This window comes from Pseudophryne corroboree, chromosome 9 (genome assembly GCF_028390025.1).
Source record: "Pseudophryne corroboree isolate aPseCor3 chromosome 9, aPseCor3.hap2, whole genome shotgun sequence".
Lineage (NCBI taxonomy): Eukaryota > Metazoa > Chordata > Amphibia > Anura > Myobatrachidae > Pseudophryne > Pseudophryne corroboree.
This window is the reverse complement of record NC_086452.1, coordinates 60,352,077-60,368,818: the sequence shown is the minus strand read 5'-3', so window position 1 is coordinate 60,368,818 and position 16,742 is coordinate 60,352,077. Positions and strand designations below refer to the sequence as shown.

The 16,742-nt window shown below is 49.2% G+C and overlaps 1 protein-coding gene across 6 annotated transcripts in view; it reads right to left on the bottom strand.

Annotated features, from left to right (window-relative positions):
* Positions 1-16,742, bottom strand: part of LOC134957458 (uncharacterized) — a 72,232-nt gene that overhangs the window by 47,820 nt on the left and 7,670 nt on the right. For 4 of the 6 annotated variants that reach the window (XM_063939404.1, XM_063939407.1, XM_063939406.1 and 1 more), the window contains exon 3: positions 16,560-16,593. The exons of the other annotated variants lie outside the window; for them this stretch is intronic. In XM_063939404.1, the coding sequence (XP_063795474.1) occupies positions 16,560-16,593 (34 nt within the window). The remainder of the gene's footprint in view (positions 1-16,559; positions 16,594-16,742) is intronic. 6 annotated transcript variants of the gene reach the window in all.

The following is a 16,742-nucleotide window of genomic DNA, read 5'->3' as shown; positions in this document are numbered from 1 at the left end:
AGTCCCTAGTACCCGCAGGTACCACAATAGGTTGGTTCATGTGAAAAACAGAAAACACCTTAAGGAGAAATTGAGGACGAGTCCTCAATTCTGCCCTGTCAGAATGAAAAATTAAGTAAGGGCTTTATATATGATAAAGCCGCCAATTCTGACACACGAATGGCTGAAGCCAGGGCTAATAGCATCGTCACCTTCCATGTGAGATATTTTAAGTCCACAGTGGTGAGTGGTTCAAACCAATGTGACTTTAGGAAACTCAAAACAACATTGAGATCCCAAGGTGCCACTGGGGCACAAAAGGAGGCTGTATATGCAGTACCCCTTTTACAACATCTGAACGTCAGGCACTAAAGCCAGTTCTTTCTGGAAGAAATTCGACAGGGCCGAAATTTGAACCTTAATGGACCCTAATTTTAGGCCCATAGACAGTCCTGTTTTCAGGAAATGTAGGAAACGACCCAGTTGGAATTCCTCTGTAGGGGCCTTCTTGGCCCCACACCACGCAACATATCTTCGCCAAATGCGGTGAAAATGTTTTGCAGTTACATCCTTCCTGTCTTCGACCAGGGTAGGGATGACTTCATCTGGAATGCCCTTTCAGGATCCGGCGTTCAACCGCCATGCCGTCAAACGCGGCCGCGGTAAGTCTTGGAACAGACACGGCCCCTGCTGGAGCAGGTCCTTTCTTAAAGGTAGAGGCCACGGGTCTTCCGTGAACATCTCTTGAAGTTTCGGGTACCAAGTCCTTCTTGGCCAATCCGGAACCACGAGTATCATTCTTACTCATCTCCCTCTTATGATTCTCAGTACTTGTATGAGAGGCATAGGAGGGAACACATACTCTGACTGGTACATCCACAGTGTTACCAGAGCGTCCACCGCTATTGCCTGAGGGTCCCTTGACCTGGCGCAATATCTAGTTTTTTGTTCAGGCGGGACGCCATCATGTCCACCTTTGGTTTTTCACAACGGTTTACAATCATGTGGAAGACTTCCCGATGAAGTCCCCACTCTCCCGGGTGGAGGTCATGCCTGCTGAGGAAGTCTGCTTCCCAGTTTTCCACTCCCGGAATGAACACTGCTGAGAGTGTTATCACATGATTTTTCGCCCAGCGAAGAATCCTTGCAGTTTCTGCCATTTCCCTCCTGCTTCTTGTGCCGCCCTGTCTGTTTACGTGGGCGACTGCCGTGATGTTGTCCCACTGGATCAATACCGGCTGACCTTGAAGCAGAGGTCTTGCTAAGCTTAGAGCATTGTAAATTGCCCTTAGCTCCAGTATATTTATGTGGAGAGAAGTCTCCAGACTCGATCACACTCTCTGGAAATTTTTTCCTTGTGTGACTGCTCCCCAGCCACTCAGGCTGGCATCCGTGGTCACCAGGACCCAGTCCTGAATGCCGAATCTGCGGCCCTTTCATAGATGAGCACTCTGCAGCCACCGCAGAAGAAACACCCTTGTCCTTGGAGACAGGGTTATCCGCTGATGCATCTGAAGATGCGATCCGGACCATTTTTCCAGCAGATCCCACGTAAAGGTTCTTGCGTGAAATCTACCGAATGGGATCGCTTTGTAAGAAACCACCATTTTTCACAGGATCCTTGTGCAATGATGCACTGATACTTTTCCTGGTTTTAGGAGGTTCCTGACTAGCTCGGATAACTCCCTGGCTTTCTTCTCCGGGAGAAAACATCCTTTTCTGGACTGTGTCCAGAATCATCCCTAGGAACAGTAGATGTGTCGTCGGAAAAAATAAGAATTTACTTACCGATAATTCTATTTCTCGGAGTCCGTAGTGGATGCTGGGGTTCCTGAAAGGACCATGGGGAATAGCGGCTCCGCAGGAGACAGGGCACAAAAAAGTAAAGCTTTACTAGGTCAGGTGGTGTGCACTGGCTCCTCCCCCTATGACCCTCCTCCAGACTCCAGTTAGGTACTGTGCCCGGACGAGCATACACAATAAGGGAGGCATTTTGAATCCCGGGTAAGACTCATACCAGCCACACCAATCACACCGTACAACTTGTGATCTAAACCCAGTTAACAGTATGACAACAGAAAGGGCCTCTTAAAGATGGCTCCTTAACAATAACCCGAATTAGTTAACAATAACTATGTACAAGTATTGCAGATAATCCGCACTTGGGATGGGCGCCCAGCATCCACTACGGACTCCGAGAAATAGAATTATCGGTAAGTAAATTCTTATTTTCTCTATCGTCCTAAGTGGATGCTGGGGTTCCTGAAAGGACCATGGGGATTATACCAAAGCTCCCAAACGGGCGGGAGAGTGCGGATGACTCTGCAGCACCGAATGAGAGAACTCCAGGTCCTCCTTTGCCAGGGTATCAAATTTGTAAAATTTTACAAACGTGTTCTCCCCCGACCACGTAGCTGCTCGGCAGAGTTGTAATGCCGAGACCCCTCGGGCAGCCGCCCAAGATGAGCCCACCTTCCTTGTGGAGTGGGCTTTTACAGTTTTAGGCTGTGGCAGGCCTGCCACAGAATGTGCAAGTTGAATTGTGTTACAAATCCAACGAGCAATCGACTGCTTAGAAGCAGGTGCGCCCAACTTGTTGGGTGCATACAATATAAACAGCGAGTCAGATTTTCTGACTCCAGCCGTCCTTGCAATGTATATTTTTAAGGCTCTGACAACGTCCAACAACTTGGAGTCCTCCAAGTCGCTAGTGGCCGCAGGCACCACAATAGGTTGGTTCAGATGAAATGCTGATACCACTTTAGGGAGAAAATGCGGACGAGTCCGCAGTTCTGCCCTATCCGAATGGAAGATTAGATAAGGACTTTTATAAGATAAAGCCGCCAATTCAGATACTCTCCTGGCAGAGGCCAGGGCTAGTAACATAGTCACTTTCAATGTGAGATATTTCAAATCCACCTTTTTCAATGGTTCAAACCAATGGGATTTGAGGAAATCTAAAACTACATTTAGATCCCACGGTGCCACCGGAGGCACCACAGGAGGCTGTATATGCAGTACTCCCTTGACAAAAGTCTGGACCTCAGGGACAGAGGCCAATTCTTTTTGGAAGAATATTGACAGGGCCGAAATTTGAACCTTAATGGATCCCAATTTGAGACCCATAGATAATCCTGATTGCAGGAAATGTAGGAAACGACCCAGTTGGAATTCCTCCGTCGGAACCCTCCGATCCTCGCACCACGCTACATATTTTCGCCAAATGCGGTGATAATGTTTCACGGTGACTTCCTTCCGTGCCTTAATCAAGGTAGGAATGACTTCTTCTGGAATGCCTTTCCCTTTTAGGATCTGGCGTTCAACCGCCATGCCGTCAAACGCAGCCGCGGTAAGTCTTGAAAAAGACAGGGACCCTGCTGTAGCAGGTCCCTTCTCAGAGGTAGAGGCCACGGTTCGTCCGTGAGCATCTCTTGAAGTTCCGGATACCAAGTCCTTCTCGGCCAATCCGGAACCACTAGTATTGTTCTTACTCTTCTTTGCCGTATGATCTTCAATACCTTTGGTATGAGCGGCAGAGGAGGAAACACATACACTGACTGGTACACCCAAGGAGTTACCAGTGCGTCCACAGCTATTGCCTGTGGATCTCTTGACCTGGCGCAATATTTGTCCAGTTTCTTGTTGAGGCGAGACGCCATCATGTCTACAATTGGTCTTTCCCAACGGTCTATTAACATGTTGAAGACTTCTGGATGTAGACCCCACTCTCCCGGATGAAGATCGTGTCTGCTGAGGAAGTCTGCTTCCCAGTTGTCCACGCCCGGGATGAACACTGCTGACAGTGCTATCACGTGATTCTCCGCCCAGCGAAGAATCTTGGCAGCTTCTGCCATTGCACTCCTGCTTCTTGTGCCGCCCTGCCTGTTTACATGGGCGACCGCCGTGATGTTGTCCGACTGAATCAACACCGGCTTTCCTTGCAGGAGAAGTTCCGCCTGGCTTAGAGCATTGTAGATTGCTCTTAGTTCCAGAATGTTTATGTGAAGAGACTTTTCCAGACTCGTCCATACTCCCTGGAAGTTTCTTCCTTGTGTGACTGCTCCCCAGCCTCTCAGGCTGGCGTCCGTGGTCACCAGGATCCAATCCTGAATGCCGAATCTGCGGCCTTCTAATAGGTGAGCCTTCTGCAACCACCACAGAAGTGACACCCTTGTCTTTGGTGACAGGGTTATTCGCAGGTGCATCTGCAGATGCGACCCTGACCATTTGTCCAACAGATCCCTTTGGAATATTCTTGCATGGAATCTGCCGAATGGAATTGCTTCGTAAGAAGCCACCATTTTTCCCAGGACTCTTGTGCATTGATGTACTGACACTTTTCCTGGTTTTAGGAGGTTCCTGACCAGATCGGATAACTCCTTGGCTTTTTCCTCTGGAAGGAAAACCTTTTTCTGAACCGTGTCCAGAATCATTCCTAGGAACAGCAGACGAGTTGTCGGGATTAAATGGGATTTTGGAATATTCAGAATCCACCCGTGTTGTCTTAGCACCTCTTGAGATAGTGCTAAAGCTGTCTCCAGCTGTTCTCTGGACCTTGCCCTTATTAGGAGATCGTCCAAGTATGGGATAACTAATACGCCTTTTCTTCGAAGAAGAATCATCATCTCGGCCATTACCTTGGTAAAGACCCGAGGCGCCGTGGACAATCCGAACGGCAGCGTCTGAAACTGATAGTGACAGTTTTGAACAATGAACCTGAGGTACCCCTGGTGTGCGGGGTAAATCGGAACGTGTAGATACGCATCCTTGATGTCCAAGGATACCATAAAGTCCCCTTCTTCCAGGTTCGCTATCACTGCTCTGAGTGACTCCATCTTGAACTTGAACTTTTTTATGTAGAGGTTCAAGGACTTCAGATTTAGAATAGGCCTTACCGAGCCATCCGGCTTCGGTACCACAAATAGAGTGGAATAATACCCCTTTCCTTGTTGTAATAGGGGTACTTTGACTATCACCTGCTGAGCGTACAGCTTGTGAATGGCTTCCAACACCCTCTCCCTTTCGGAAGAGACGGTTGGTAAGGCAGACTTCAGGAAACGATGAGGAGGATCCGTCTCTAATTCCAACCTGTACCCCTGAGATATTATCTGCAGGATCCAGGGGTCTACCTGCGAGTGAGCCCACTGCGCGCTGTAATTTTTGAGACGGCCCCCCACTGTCCCCGAGTCCGCTTGAGAGGCCCCAGCGTCATGCTGAGGTTTTTGCAGGAGCCGGGGAGGGCTTCTGTTCCTGGGAAGGAGCTGCCTGTTGGTGTCTCTTCCCTCTTCCTCTGCCTCGTGGCAGGTACGACAAGCCCTTTGCTCTCTTATTTTTGTAGGAGCGAAAAGGCTGCGGTTGAAAGGTCGGTGCCTTTCTCTGTTGGGGAGTGACTTGAGGTAAAAAAGTGGATTTCCCGGCAGTAGCCGTGGCCACCAAGTCTGATAGACCAACTCCAAATAACTCCTCCCCTTTATACGGCAAAACCTCCATGTGACGTTTTGAATCCGCATCGCCTGTCCACTGTCGTGTCCATAAGGCTCTTCTGGCTGAAATGGACATAGCACTCACCCGAGATGCCAGTGTGCAAATATCCCTCTGTGCATCACGCATATAGATAAATGCATCCTTTATTTGTTCTAACGACAGTAAAACATTGTCCCTATCTAGGGTATCAATATTTTCAATCAGGGATTCTGACCAAACTACTCCAGCACTGCACATCCAGGCAGTTGCTATAGCTGGTCGTAGTATAACACCTGCATGTGTGTATATATTCTTTTGAATAACTTCCATCTTTCTATCTGATGGATCCTTAAGTGCGGCCGTCTCAGGAGAGGGTAACGCCACTTGTTTGGATAAGCGTGTGAGCGCCTTGTCCACCTTAGGGGGTGTTTCCCAGCGCGCCCTAACCTCTGGCGGGAAAGGGTATAATGCCAATAACTTTTTTGAAATTATCAACTTTTTATCAGGAGCAACCCACGCTTCATCACACACGTCATTTAATTCTTCTGATTCAGGAAAAACTGTTTGTAGTTTTTTCACACCATACATAATACCCTGTTTTACGGTATCTGTAGTATCAGCTAAATGTAACGTCTCCTTCATTGCCAAAATCATATAACGTGTGGCCCTACTGGAAAATACGTTTGAATTTCTACCGTCGTCACTGGAATCAGTGCCCGTGTCTGGGTCTGTGTCGACCGACTGAGGCAAAGGGCGTTTTACAGCCCCTGACGGTGTTTGAGGCGCCTGGACAGGCATTAATTGATTGTCCGGCCGCCTCATGTCCTCAACTGACTGTTTAAGGGAAGATAAACCATCACGTAATTCCACAAATAAAGGCATCCATTCTGGTGTCGACCCCCTGGGGGGTGACATCTGCATATTTGGCAATTGCTCCGCCTCCACACCAATATCGTCCTCATACATGTCGACACCACGTACCGACACACACCGCAAACTCACAGGGAATGCTCTAATGAAGACAGGACCCACTAGCCCTTTTGGGGAGACAGAGGGAGAGTCTGCCAGCACACACCACAAAGCGCTATATATACAAGGGATATCCTTATATTAAGTGCTCCCTTATAGCTGCTTTAATATATATATATATATAGCCATTAATGTGCCCCCCCTCTCTGTTTTACCCTGTTTCTGTAGTGCAGTGCAGGGGAGAGACCTGGGAGCCGTTCTGACCAGCGGAGCTGTGACAGAAAATGGCGCCGTGTGCTGAGGAGATAGGCCCCGCCCCTTTTTCGGCGGGTTCTTCTCCCGCTATTTTTCCAGTCAGGCAGGGGTTAAATATCTCCATATAGCCCCTATGGGCTATATGTGAGGTATTTCTAGCCTTGTATAAGGTTTATATTTGCCTCTCAGAGCGCCCCCCCCCAGCGCTCTGCACCCTCAGTGACTGCCCAGTGAAGTGTGCTGAGAGGAAAATGGCGCACAGCTGCAGTGCTGTGCGCTACCTTATGAAGACTGAGGAGTCTTCAGCCGCCGGTTTCCGGACCTCTTCACGCTTCAGCATCTGCAAGGGGGTCGGCGGCGCGGCTCCGGGACCGGACTCCACGGCTGGGCCTGTGTTCGATCCCTCTGGAGCTAATGGTGTCCAGTAGCCAAGCAGCAAATCCACTCTGCATGCAGGTGAGTTTACTACTTTCCCCCTAAGTCCCACGTTGCAGTGATCCTGTTGCCAGCAGGACTCACTGTAAAGAAAAAAACCTAAACTAAACTTTCTCTAAGCAGCTCTTTAGGAGAGCCACCTAGATTGCACCCTTCTCGTTCGGGCACAAAATCTAACTGGAGTCTGGAGGAGGGTCATAGGGGGAGGAGCCAGTGCACACCACCTGACCTAGTAAAGCTTTACTTTTTTGTGCCCTGTCTCCTGCGGAGCCGCTATTCCCCATGGTCCTTTCAGGAACCCCAGCATCCACTTAGGACGATAGAGAAAACTGCGATTTTGGAATATTTAGAATCCACTCGTGCTGTCGTAGAACTACTTAAGATAGTGCTACTCCGACCTCCAACTGTTCTCTGGACCTTGCCCTTATCAGGAAAGCGTCCATATTTCTTTTAAGAAGAATCATCATTTCGGCCATTACCTTGGTAAAGACCCGGGGTGCCGTGGACAATCCAAACGGCAGCGTCTGAACTGATAGTGACAGTTCTGTACCACGAACCTGAGGTACCCTTGGTGAGAAGGGCAAATTTGGACATGTAGGTAAGCGTCCCTGATATCCAGTGACACCATATCGTCCCCTTCTTCCTGGTTCGCTATCACTGCTCTGAGTGACTCCATCTTGATTTGAACGCTTGTATGCAAGTGTTCAAATATTTCAGATCTCACCTAGCCGTCTGGCTTCAGTACCACAATATAGTGTGGAATAATACCCCTTCCCTTGTTGTAGAAGGGGTACTTTGATTATCACCTGCTGGGAATACAGCCTGTGAATTGTTCCCAATACTGCCTCCCTGTCGGAGGGAGACGTTGGTAAAGCAGACTTCAGGAACTTGTGAGGGGGAGACGTCTCGAATTTCCAATGTACACCTGGGATACTACGTGTAGGATCCAGGAGTCCACTTGTGAGTGAGCCCACTGCGTGCTGAAACTCTTGAGATGACCCCCTACCGCACCTGAGTCCGCTTGTACGGCCCCAGCGTCATGCTGCGGACTTGGCAGAAGCTGTGGAGGGCTTCTGTTCCTGGGAATGGGCTGCCTGCTGCAGTCTTCTTCCCTTTCCTCTACCCCTGGGCAGATATGACTGGCCCTTTTGCCCGCCTGCCCTTATGGGGACGAAAGGACTGAGACTGAAAAGACTGTGTCCTTTTCTGCTGAGATGTGACTTGGGGTAACAAAAGGTGGATTTTTCAGCTGTTGCCATGGCCACCAGGTCCGATGGACCGCCCCTTTATACGGCACTACTTCCATGTGCCGTCTGGAATCTGCATCACCTGACCACTGTCGTCTGGCAGATATGGACATCACATTTACTCTTGATGCCAGAATGCAAATATCCCTCTGCGCATCTCGCATATATAGAAATGCATCCTTAAAATGCTCTATAGTCAATAAAATCTTGTCCCTGTCAAGGGTATCAATATTTTCAGTCAGGAAATCCGACCAAGCCCCCTCAGCGCTGCACATCCAGGCTGAGGCGATTGCTGGTCGTAGTATAACACCAGTATATGTGTATATACTTTTAGGATATTTTTCAGCTTCCTATCAGCTGGCTCCTTGAGGGCTGCCGTATCTGGAGACGGTAACGCCACTTGTTTTTATAAGCGTGTGAGCGCCTTATTCACCCTAAGGTGTGTTTCCCAACTCGCCCTAACTTCTGGCGGGAAAGGGTATACCGCCAATAATTTTCTATCGGAGGAAACCCACGTATCATCACACACTTCATTTAATTTATCTGATTCAGGAAAAACTACAAGTAGTTTATTCACACCCTACATAATACCCTTATTTGTGGTACTTGTAGTATCAGAAATATGTAACACCTCCTTCATTGCCCTTAACATGAAACGTGTGGCCCTAAAGGAAAATACGTTTGTTTCTTCACCGACGACACTGGAGTCAGTGTCCGTGTCTGTGTCGACCGACTGAGGTAAATGGGCGTTTTTACAAGCCCCTGACGGTGTCTGAGACGCCTGGACAGGTACTAATTTGTTTGCCGGCCGTCTCATGTCGTCAACCGACCTTGCAGCGTGTTGACATTATCACATAATTCCTAAATAAGCCATCCATTCCAGTGTCGACTCCCTAGAGAGTGACATCACCAATACAGGCAATTTTGCTCCGCCTCCTCACCAACATCGTCCTCCTACATGTCGACACACACATACCGACACACAGCACACACACAGGGAATGCTCTGACAGAGGACAGGACCCCACTAGCCCTTTGGGGAGACAGAGGGAGAGTTTGCCAGCACACACCAAAAACGCTATAATTATACAGGGACAACCCCTTATACAAGTGTTTTCCCTTATAGCATTTTTATATATGTAATCATATCGCCAAATAAGTGCCCCCCCTCTCTGTTTTAACCCTGTTTCTGTAGTGCAGTGCAGGGGAGAGCCTGGGAGCCTTCCTCACAGCAGAGCTGAGCAGGAAAATGGCGCCGTGTGCTGAGGAGAATAGGCCCCGCCCCCTTTTCGGCGGGCTCTTCTCCCGGAGTTTGTGAGATCTGGCAGGGGTTAAATACATCCATATAGCCTCAAGGGCTATATGTGATGTATTTTAGCCATAAAAAGGTATTATACATTGCTGCCCAGGGCGCCCCCCCCAGCGCCCTGCACCCTCAGTGACAGTTGGTGACTGTTGGTGAAGTGTGCTGACAACAATGGCGCACAGCTGCAGTGCTGTGCGCTACCTTATGAAGACTGAAAGTCTTCTGCCGCCTGTTTCTGGACCTCTGGACGTCTTCAAATTCGGCATCTGCAAGGGGGGTCGGCGGCACGGCTCCGGGACGAACCCCAGGGTGAGACCTGTGTTCCGACTCCCTCTGGAGCTAATGGTGTCCAGTAGCCTAAGAAGCAAATCCATCCTGCACGCAGGTGAGTTTTCTTCTCTCCCCTAAGTCCCTCGTAGCAGTGAGCCTGTTGCCAGCAGGACTCACTGAAAATAAAAAACCTAACTTACACTTTTATTCTAAGCAGCTCAGGAGAGCCACCTAGATTGCACCCTTCTCGTCGGGCACAAAAATCTAACTGAGGCTTGGAGGAGGGTCATAGGGGGAGGAGCCAGTGCACACCACCTGATCCTAAAGCTTTTATTATTGTGCCCTGTCTCCTGCGGAGCCGCTATATCCCCATGGTCCTGACGGAGTCCCCAGCATCCACTAGGACGTCAGAGAAAATCATTTGTCTTAACTAAAAACCTCAGCATTACAAACTGTGGGATGAACCGTCCATCTACTACACAATGAGCCGATGTGAGTAAATAGAAAACATTCATTGAGGAGATTAATCTTTAAAGTGAATTATCTGAAATAATTGAGCATTAGGAAATAAACTGCAACTACACACTACCAGGGTAGCAGGCACTCTGCGGCACTCCAGATGCTGTGGAACTACATATACCAGTATGCCCTAACAGTTTTTCTGCTAAGGCATGCTACAGCTGTGACAGGCCATGCTGGGATGTGTAGTTCCCCAGCAACTGGAGTGTCACAGGTTGCCTACCTCTGCCCTAAACTACCTATATGCTAGTGTTCCAGATATTATTTCAGAAAATAAGAATTTACTTACCGATAATTCTATTTCTCATAGTCCGTAGTGGATGCTGGGGACTCCGAAAGGACCATGGGGAATAGCGGCTCCGCAGGAGACTGGGCACAAAGTAAAAGCTTTAGGACTAGCTGGTGTGCACTGGCTCCTCCCCCTATGACCCTCCTCCAAGCCTCAGTTAGGATACTGTGCCCGGACGAGCGTACACAATAAGGAAGGATTTTGAATCCCGGGTAAGACTCATACCAGCCACACCAATCACACCGTACAACTTGTGATCTGAACCCAGTTAACAGCATGATAACAGAAGGAGCCTCTGAAAAGATGGCTCACAACAACAATAACCCGATTTTTGTAACAATAACTATGTACAAGTAATGCAGACAATCCGCACTTGGGATGGGCGCCCAGCATCCACTACGGACTATGAGAAATAGAATTATCGGTAAGTAAATTCTTATTTTCTCTAACGTCCTAGTGGATGCTGGGGACTCCGAAAGGACCATGGGGATTATACCAAAGCTCCCAAACGGGCGGGAGAGTGCGGATGACTCTGCAGCACCGAATGAGAGAACTCCAGGTCCTCCTCAGCCAGGGTATCAAATTTGTAGAATTTAGCAAACGTGTTTGCCCCTGACCAAGTAGCAGCTCGGCAAAGTTGTAAAGCCGAGACCCCTCGGGCTGCCGCCCAAGATGAGCCCACTTTCCGTGTGGAATGGGCTTTTATAGATTTTGGCTGTGGCAGGCCTGCCACAGAATGTGCAAGCTGAATTGTACTACAAATCCAACAAGCAATCGTCTGCTTAGAAGCAGGAGCACCCAGCTTGTTGGGTGCATACAGGATAAACAGCGAGTCAGATTTTCTGACTCCAGCCGTCCTGGAAACATATATTTTCAGGGCCCTGACTACGTCCAGCAACTTGGAATCCTCCAAGTCCCTAGTAGCCGCAGGCACCACAATAGGTTGGTTTAAGTGAAATGCTGAAAACACCTTAGGGAGAAATTGAGGACGAGTCCTCAATTCTGCCCTGTCCGTATGAAAAATTAGGTAAGGGCTTTTATAGGATAAAGCCGCCAATTCTGATACACGCCTGGCTGAAGCCAGGGCTAACAGCATTACCACTTTCCATGTGAGATATTTCAAGTCCACAGTGGTGAGTGGTTCAAACCAATGTGATTTTAGGAATCCCAACACTACATTGAGATCCCAAGGTGCCACTGGAGGCACAAAAGGAGGCTGTATATGCAGTACTCCCTTGACAAACGTCTGAACTTCAGGAACAGAAGCTAGTTCTTTTTGGAAGAATATCGACAGGGCCGAAATTTGAACCTTAATGGACCCTAATTTGAGGCCCATAGACAGTCATGTTTGCAGGAAATGCAGGAATCGACCCAGTTGAAATTCCTCCGTAAGGGCCTTCCTGGCCTCGCACCACGCAACATATTTACGCCAAATACGGTGATAATGTTGTACGGTTACATCCTTCCTGGCTTTGATCAGGGTAGGGATGACTTCATCCGGAATGCCTTTTTCCTTCAGGATCCGGCGTTCAACCGCCATGCCGTCAAACGCAGCCGCGGTAAGTCTTGGAACAGACATGGTCCCTGCTGGAGCAGGTCCTGTCTTAGAGGTAGAGGCCACGGGTCTTCCGTGAGCATCTCTTGAATTTCCGGGTACCAAGTCCTTCTTGGCCAATCCGGAGCCACGAGTATAGTCTTTACTCCTCTCCTTCTTATGATTCTCAGTACTTTTGGTATGAGAGGAAGAGGAGGGAACACATACACTGACCGGTACACCCACGGTGTTACCAGAGCGTCCACAGCTATTGCCTGAGGGTCCCTTGACCTGGAGCAATATCTGTCCAGTTTTTTGTTGAGGCGAGACGCCATCATGTCCACCTTTGGTTTTTCCCAACGGTTTACAATCATGTGGAAGACTTCTGGGTGAAGTCCCCACTCCCCGGGTGAAGATCGTGTCTGCTGAGGAAGTCTGCTTCCCAGTTGTCCACTCCCGGAATGAACACTGCTGACAGTGCTATCACATGATTTTCCGCCCAGCGAAGAATCCTTGTCACTTCCGTCATTGCCCTCCTGCTTCTTGTGCCGCCCTGTCTGTTTACGTGGGCGACTGCCGTGATGTTGTCTGACTGGATCAATACTGGCTGACCCTGAAGCAGAGGCCTTGCCTGACTTAGGGCATTGTAAATGGCCCTTAGTTCCAGGATATTTATGTGAAGTGACGTTTCCATGCTTGACCACAAGCCCTGGAAATTTTTTCCCTGTGTGACTGCTCCCCAGCCTCTCAGGCTGGCATCCGTGGTCACCAGGACCCAATCCTGAATGCCGAATCTGCGGCCCTCTAGGAGATGAGCACTCTGTAACCACCACAGGAGAGACACCCTTGTTCTTGGAGACAGGGTTATCCGCTGATGCATTTGAAGATGCGATCCGGACCATTTGTCTAGCAGATCCAACTGAAAAGTTCTTGCGTGGAATCTGCCGAATGGAATCGCTTCGTAAGAAGCCACCATCTTTCCCAGGACCCTTGTGCACTGATGCACTGACACCTGGCCTGGTCTTAGGAGTTTCCTGACTAGGTCGGATAACTCCCTGGCTTTCTCTTCCGGGAGAAACACCTTTTTCTGTACTGTGTCCAGAATCATCCCTAGGAACAGCAGACGTGTCGTCGGAATCAGCTGCGATTTTGGAATATTTAGAATCCATCCGTGCTGTCGTAGTACTATTTGAGATAGTGCTACTCCGACCTCTAACTGTTCTCTGGACCGTGCCCTTATCAGGAGATCGTCCAAGTAAGGGATAATTAAGACGCCTTTTCTTCGAAGAAGAATCATCATTTCGGCCATTACCTTGGTAAAGACCCGGGGTGCCGTGGACAATCCAAACGGCAGCGTCTGAAACTGATAGTGACAGTTCTGTACCACAAACCTGAGGTACCCTTGGTGAGAAGGGCAAATTGGGACATGGAGGTAAGTCCAGGTTCGCTATCACTGCTCTGAGTGACTCCATCTTGAACTTGAACCTTTTTATGTAAGTGTTCAAGGCTTTCAGATTTAAAATGGGTCTCACCGAGCCGTCCTGCTTCGGTACCACAAACAGCGTGGAGTAATACCCCTTTCCCTGTTGTAGGAGGGGTACCTTGATTATCACTTGCTGGGAATACAGCTTGTGAATGGCTTCCAATACCGCCTCCCTGTCGGGGGTAGACGTTGGTAAAGCAGACTTCAGGAACCGGCGAGGGGGAGACGTCTCGAATTCCAATTTGTACCCCTGAGATACTACCTGCAGGATCCAGGGGTCCACTTGCGAGTGAGCCCACTGCGCGCTGAAATTCTTGAGACGGGCCCCCACCGTGCCTGAGTCCGCTTGTAAGGCCCCAGCGTCATGCTGAGGACTTGGCAGAAGCGGGGGAGGGCTTCTGGTCGTGGGAAGAAGCTGTCTGTTGCAGTCTTTTTCCCCTTCCTCTGCCACGGGGCAGATATGAGTGGCCTTTTGCCCGCTTGCCCTTATGGGGACGAAAGGACTGAGCCTGAAAAGGCGGTATCTTTTTCTGCTGCGAGGTGACTTGGGGTAAAAAGGTGGATTTCCCAGCCGTTGCCGTGGCCACCAGGTCCGATAGACCGCCCCCAAATAACTCCTCCCCTTTATACGGCAATACTTCCATATGCCGTTTGGAATCCGCATCCCCTGACCACTGTCGCGTCCATAATCCTCTTCTGGCAGAAATGGACATCGCACTTACTCTTGATGCCAGAGTGCAAATGTCTCTCTGTGCATCTCGCATATATAGGAATGCATCCTTTAAATGCTCTATAGTCAATAATATATTGTCCCTGTCCAGGGTATCAATATTTTCAGTCAGGGAATCCGACCAAGCCACCCCAGCACTGCACATCCAGGCTGAGGCGATTGCTGGTCGCAGTATAACACCAGTATGTGTGTATATACTTTTAAGGATATTTTCCAGCCTCCTATCTGCTGGCTCCTTAAGGGCGGCCGTTTCTGGAGACGGTAACGCCACTTGTTTTGATAAGCGTGTGAGCGCCTTATCCACCCTAGGGGGTGTTTCCCAACGAGCCCTAACCTCTGGTGGGAAGGGATATAGTGCCAATAATTTTTTAGAAATTAGCAGTTTTTTGTCGGGGGTAACCCACGCTTCATCACACACTTCATTCAATTCATCTGATTCAGGAAAAACTACGGGTAGTTTTTTCACACCCCACATAATACCCCTTTTTGTGGTACTTGCAGTATCAGAGATGTGCAAAACCTCCTTCATTGCCGTGATCATGTAACGTGTGGCCCTACTGGAAAATACGTTTGTTTCTTCACCGTCGACACTGGAGTCAGTGTCTGGGTCCGTGTCGACCCACTGAGGTAACGGGCGTTTAATAGCCCCTGACGGTGTTTGAGACGCCTGGACAGGCACTAACTGAGCTGCCGGCTGTCTCATGTCGTCAACAGTTTTCTGTAACGTGCCGACACTGTCACGTAATTCCTTAATTACGGCCAATCATTCAGGTGTCGACTCCCTAGGGGGTGACATCACCATTATAGGCAATTGCTCCGCCTCCACATCATTTTCCTCCTCATACATGTCGACACACACGTACCGACACCCAGCACACACACAGGGAATGCTCTGATAGAGGACAGGACCCACTTAGCCCCTTGGGGAGACAGAGGGAGAGTTTGCCAGCACACACCAGAGCGCTATATATGTATAGGGACAACCTTACAATAAGTGTCTATCCCTTATAGCTGCTTATATCTGTTATTTTGCCAAATAAGTGCCCCCCTCTCTTTTTTACCCTGTTTCTGTAGTTGCAGGATGCAGGGGAGATTCTGGGAGCCTTCCTACCAGCGGAGCTGTGTGGGAAAAATGGCGCTGTGTGCCGAGGAGATAGGCCCCGCCCCCTTCACGGCGGGCTCTTCTCCCGCTTTTTTCTGGAAAACTGGCAGGGGTTAAATACATCCATATAGCCCAGGAGCTATATGTGATGTATTTTTTGCCAAATAAGGTAAATTCATTGCTTCCCAGGGCGCCCCCCCCCAGCGTCCTGCACCCTCAGTGACCGAAGTGTGAAGTGTGCTGAGAGCAATGGCGCACAGCTGCAGTGCTGTGCGCTACCTTATGAAGACAGGAAAGTCTTCTGCCGCCGATTTATGGACCTCTTCTTGCTTCAGCATCTGTAAGGGGGCCTCCGGGACCCATCCATGGCTGGGCCTGTGATCGTCCCTCTGGAGCTAATGTCCAGTAGCCTAAGAAGCCCAATCCACTCTGCACGCAGGTGAGTTCGCTTCTTCTCCCCTTAGTCCCTCGATGCAGTGAGCCTGTTGCCAGCAGGTCTCACTGAAAATAAAAAACCTATTTAAACTTTTACTCTAAGCAGCTCAGGAGAGCCACCTAGATTGCACCCTTCTCGTTCGGGCACAAAATCTTAACTGAGGCTTGGAGGAGGGTCATAGGGGGAGGAGCCAGTGCACACCAGCTAGTCCTAAAGCTTTTACTTTGTGCCCAGTCTCCTGCGGAGCCGCTATTCCCCATGGTCCTTTCGGAGTCCCCAGCATCCACTAGGACGTCAGAGAAATATACGAGTTATTTTTTGGTATGTTTTTACATACTACACAGAGGTGGGAGCTTGTGACCCTGGTAATTGTTCCTAGAGAGCCATATTTGGGATACTTCAGGGAAAATATTCAGAGTGTTCCATACTTGATTAAAACTATTCCGGAGACTTTAATCCCTAGACTACTATGGCTCCTTCCCTGTGATTCTATAGCTATACGTGTAAATAGACTATCCAGCATAATTAGCAAAGAAGAGTTACCTTTGGAGATCTCCCCTCGGCTGTACAGTCTCTCCTACAAGACAAGAATCAGAATAGCCAGAGATAATAAGATTTTACTCACCGGTAAATCTATTTCTCGTAGTCCGTAGTGGATGCTGGGAACTCCGAAAGGACCATGGGGAATAGCGGCTCCGCAGGAGACTGGGCACAACTAAAGAAAGC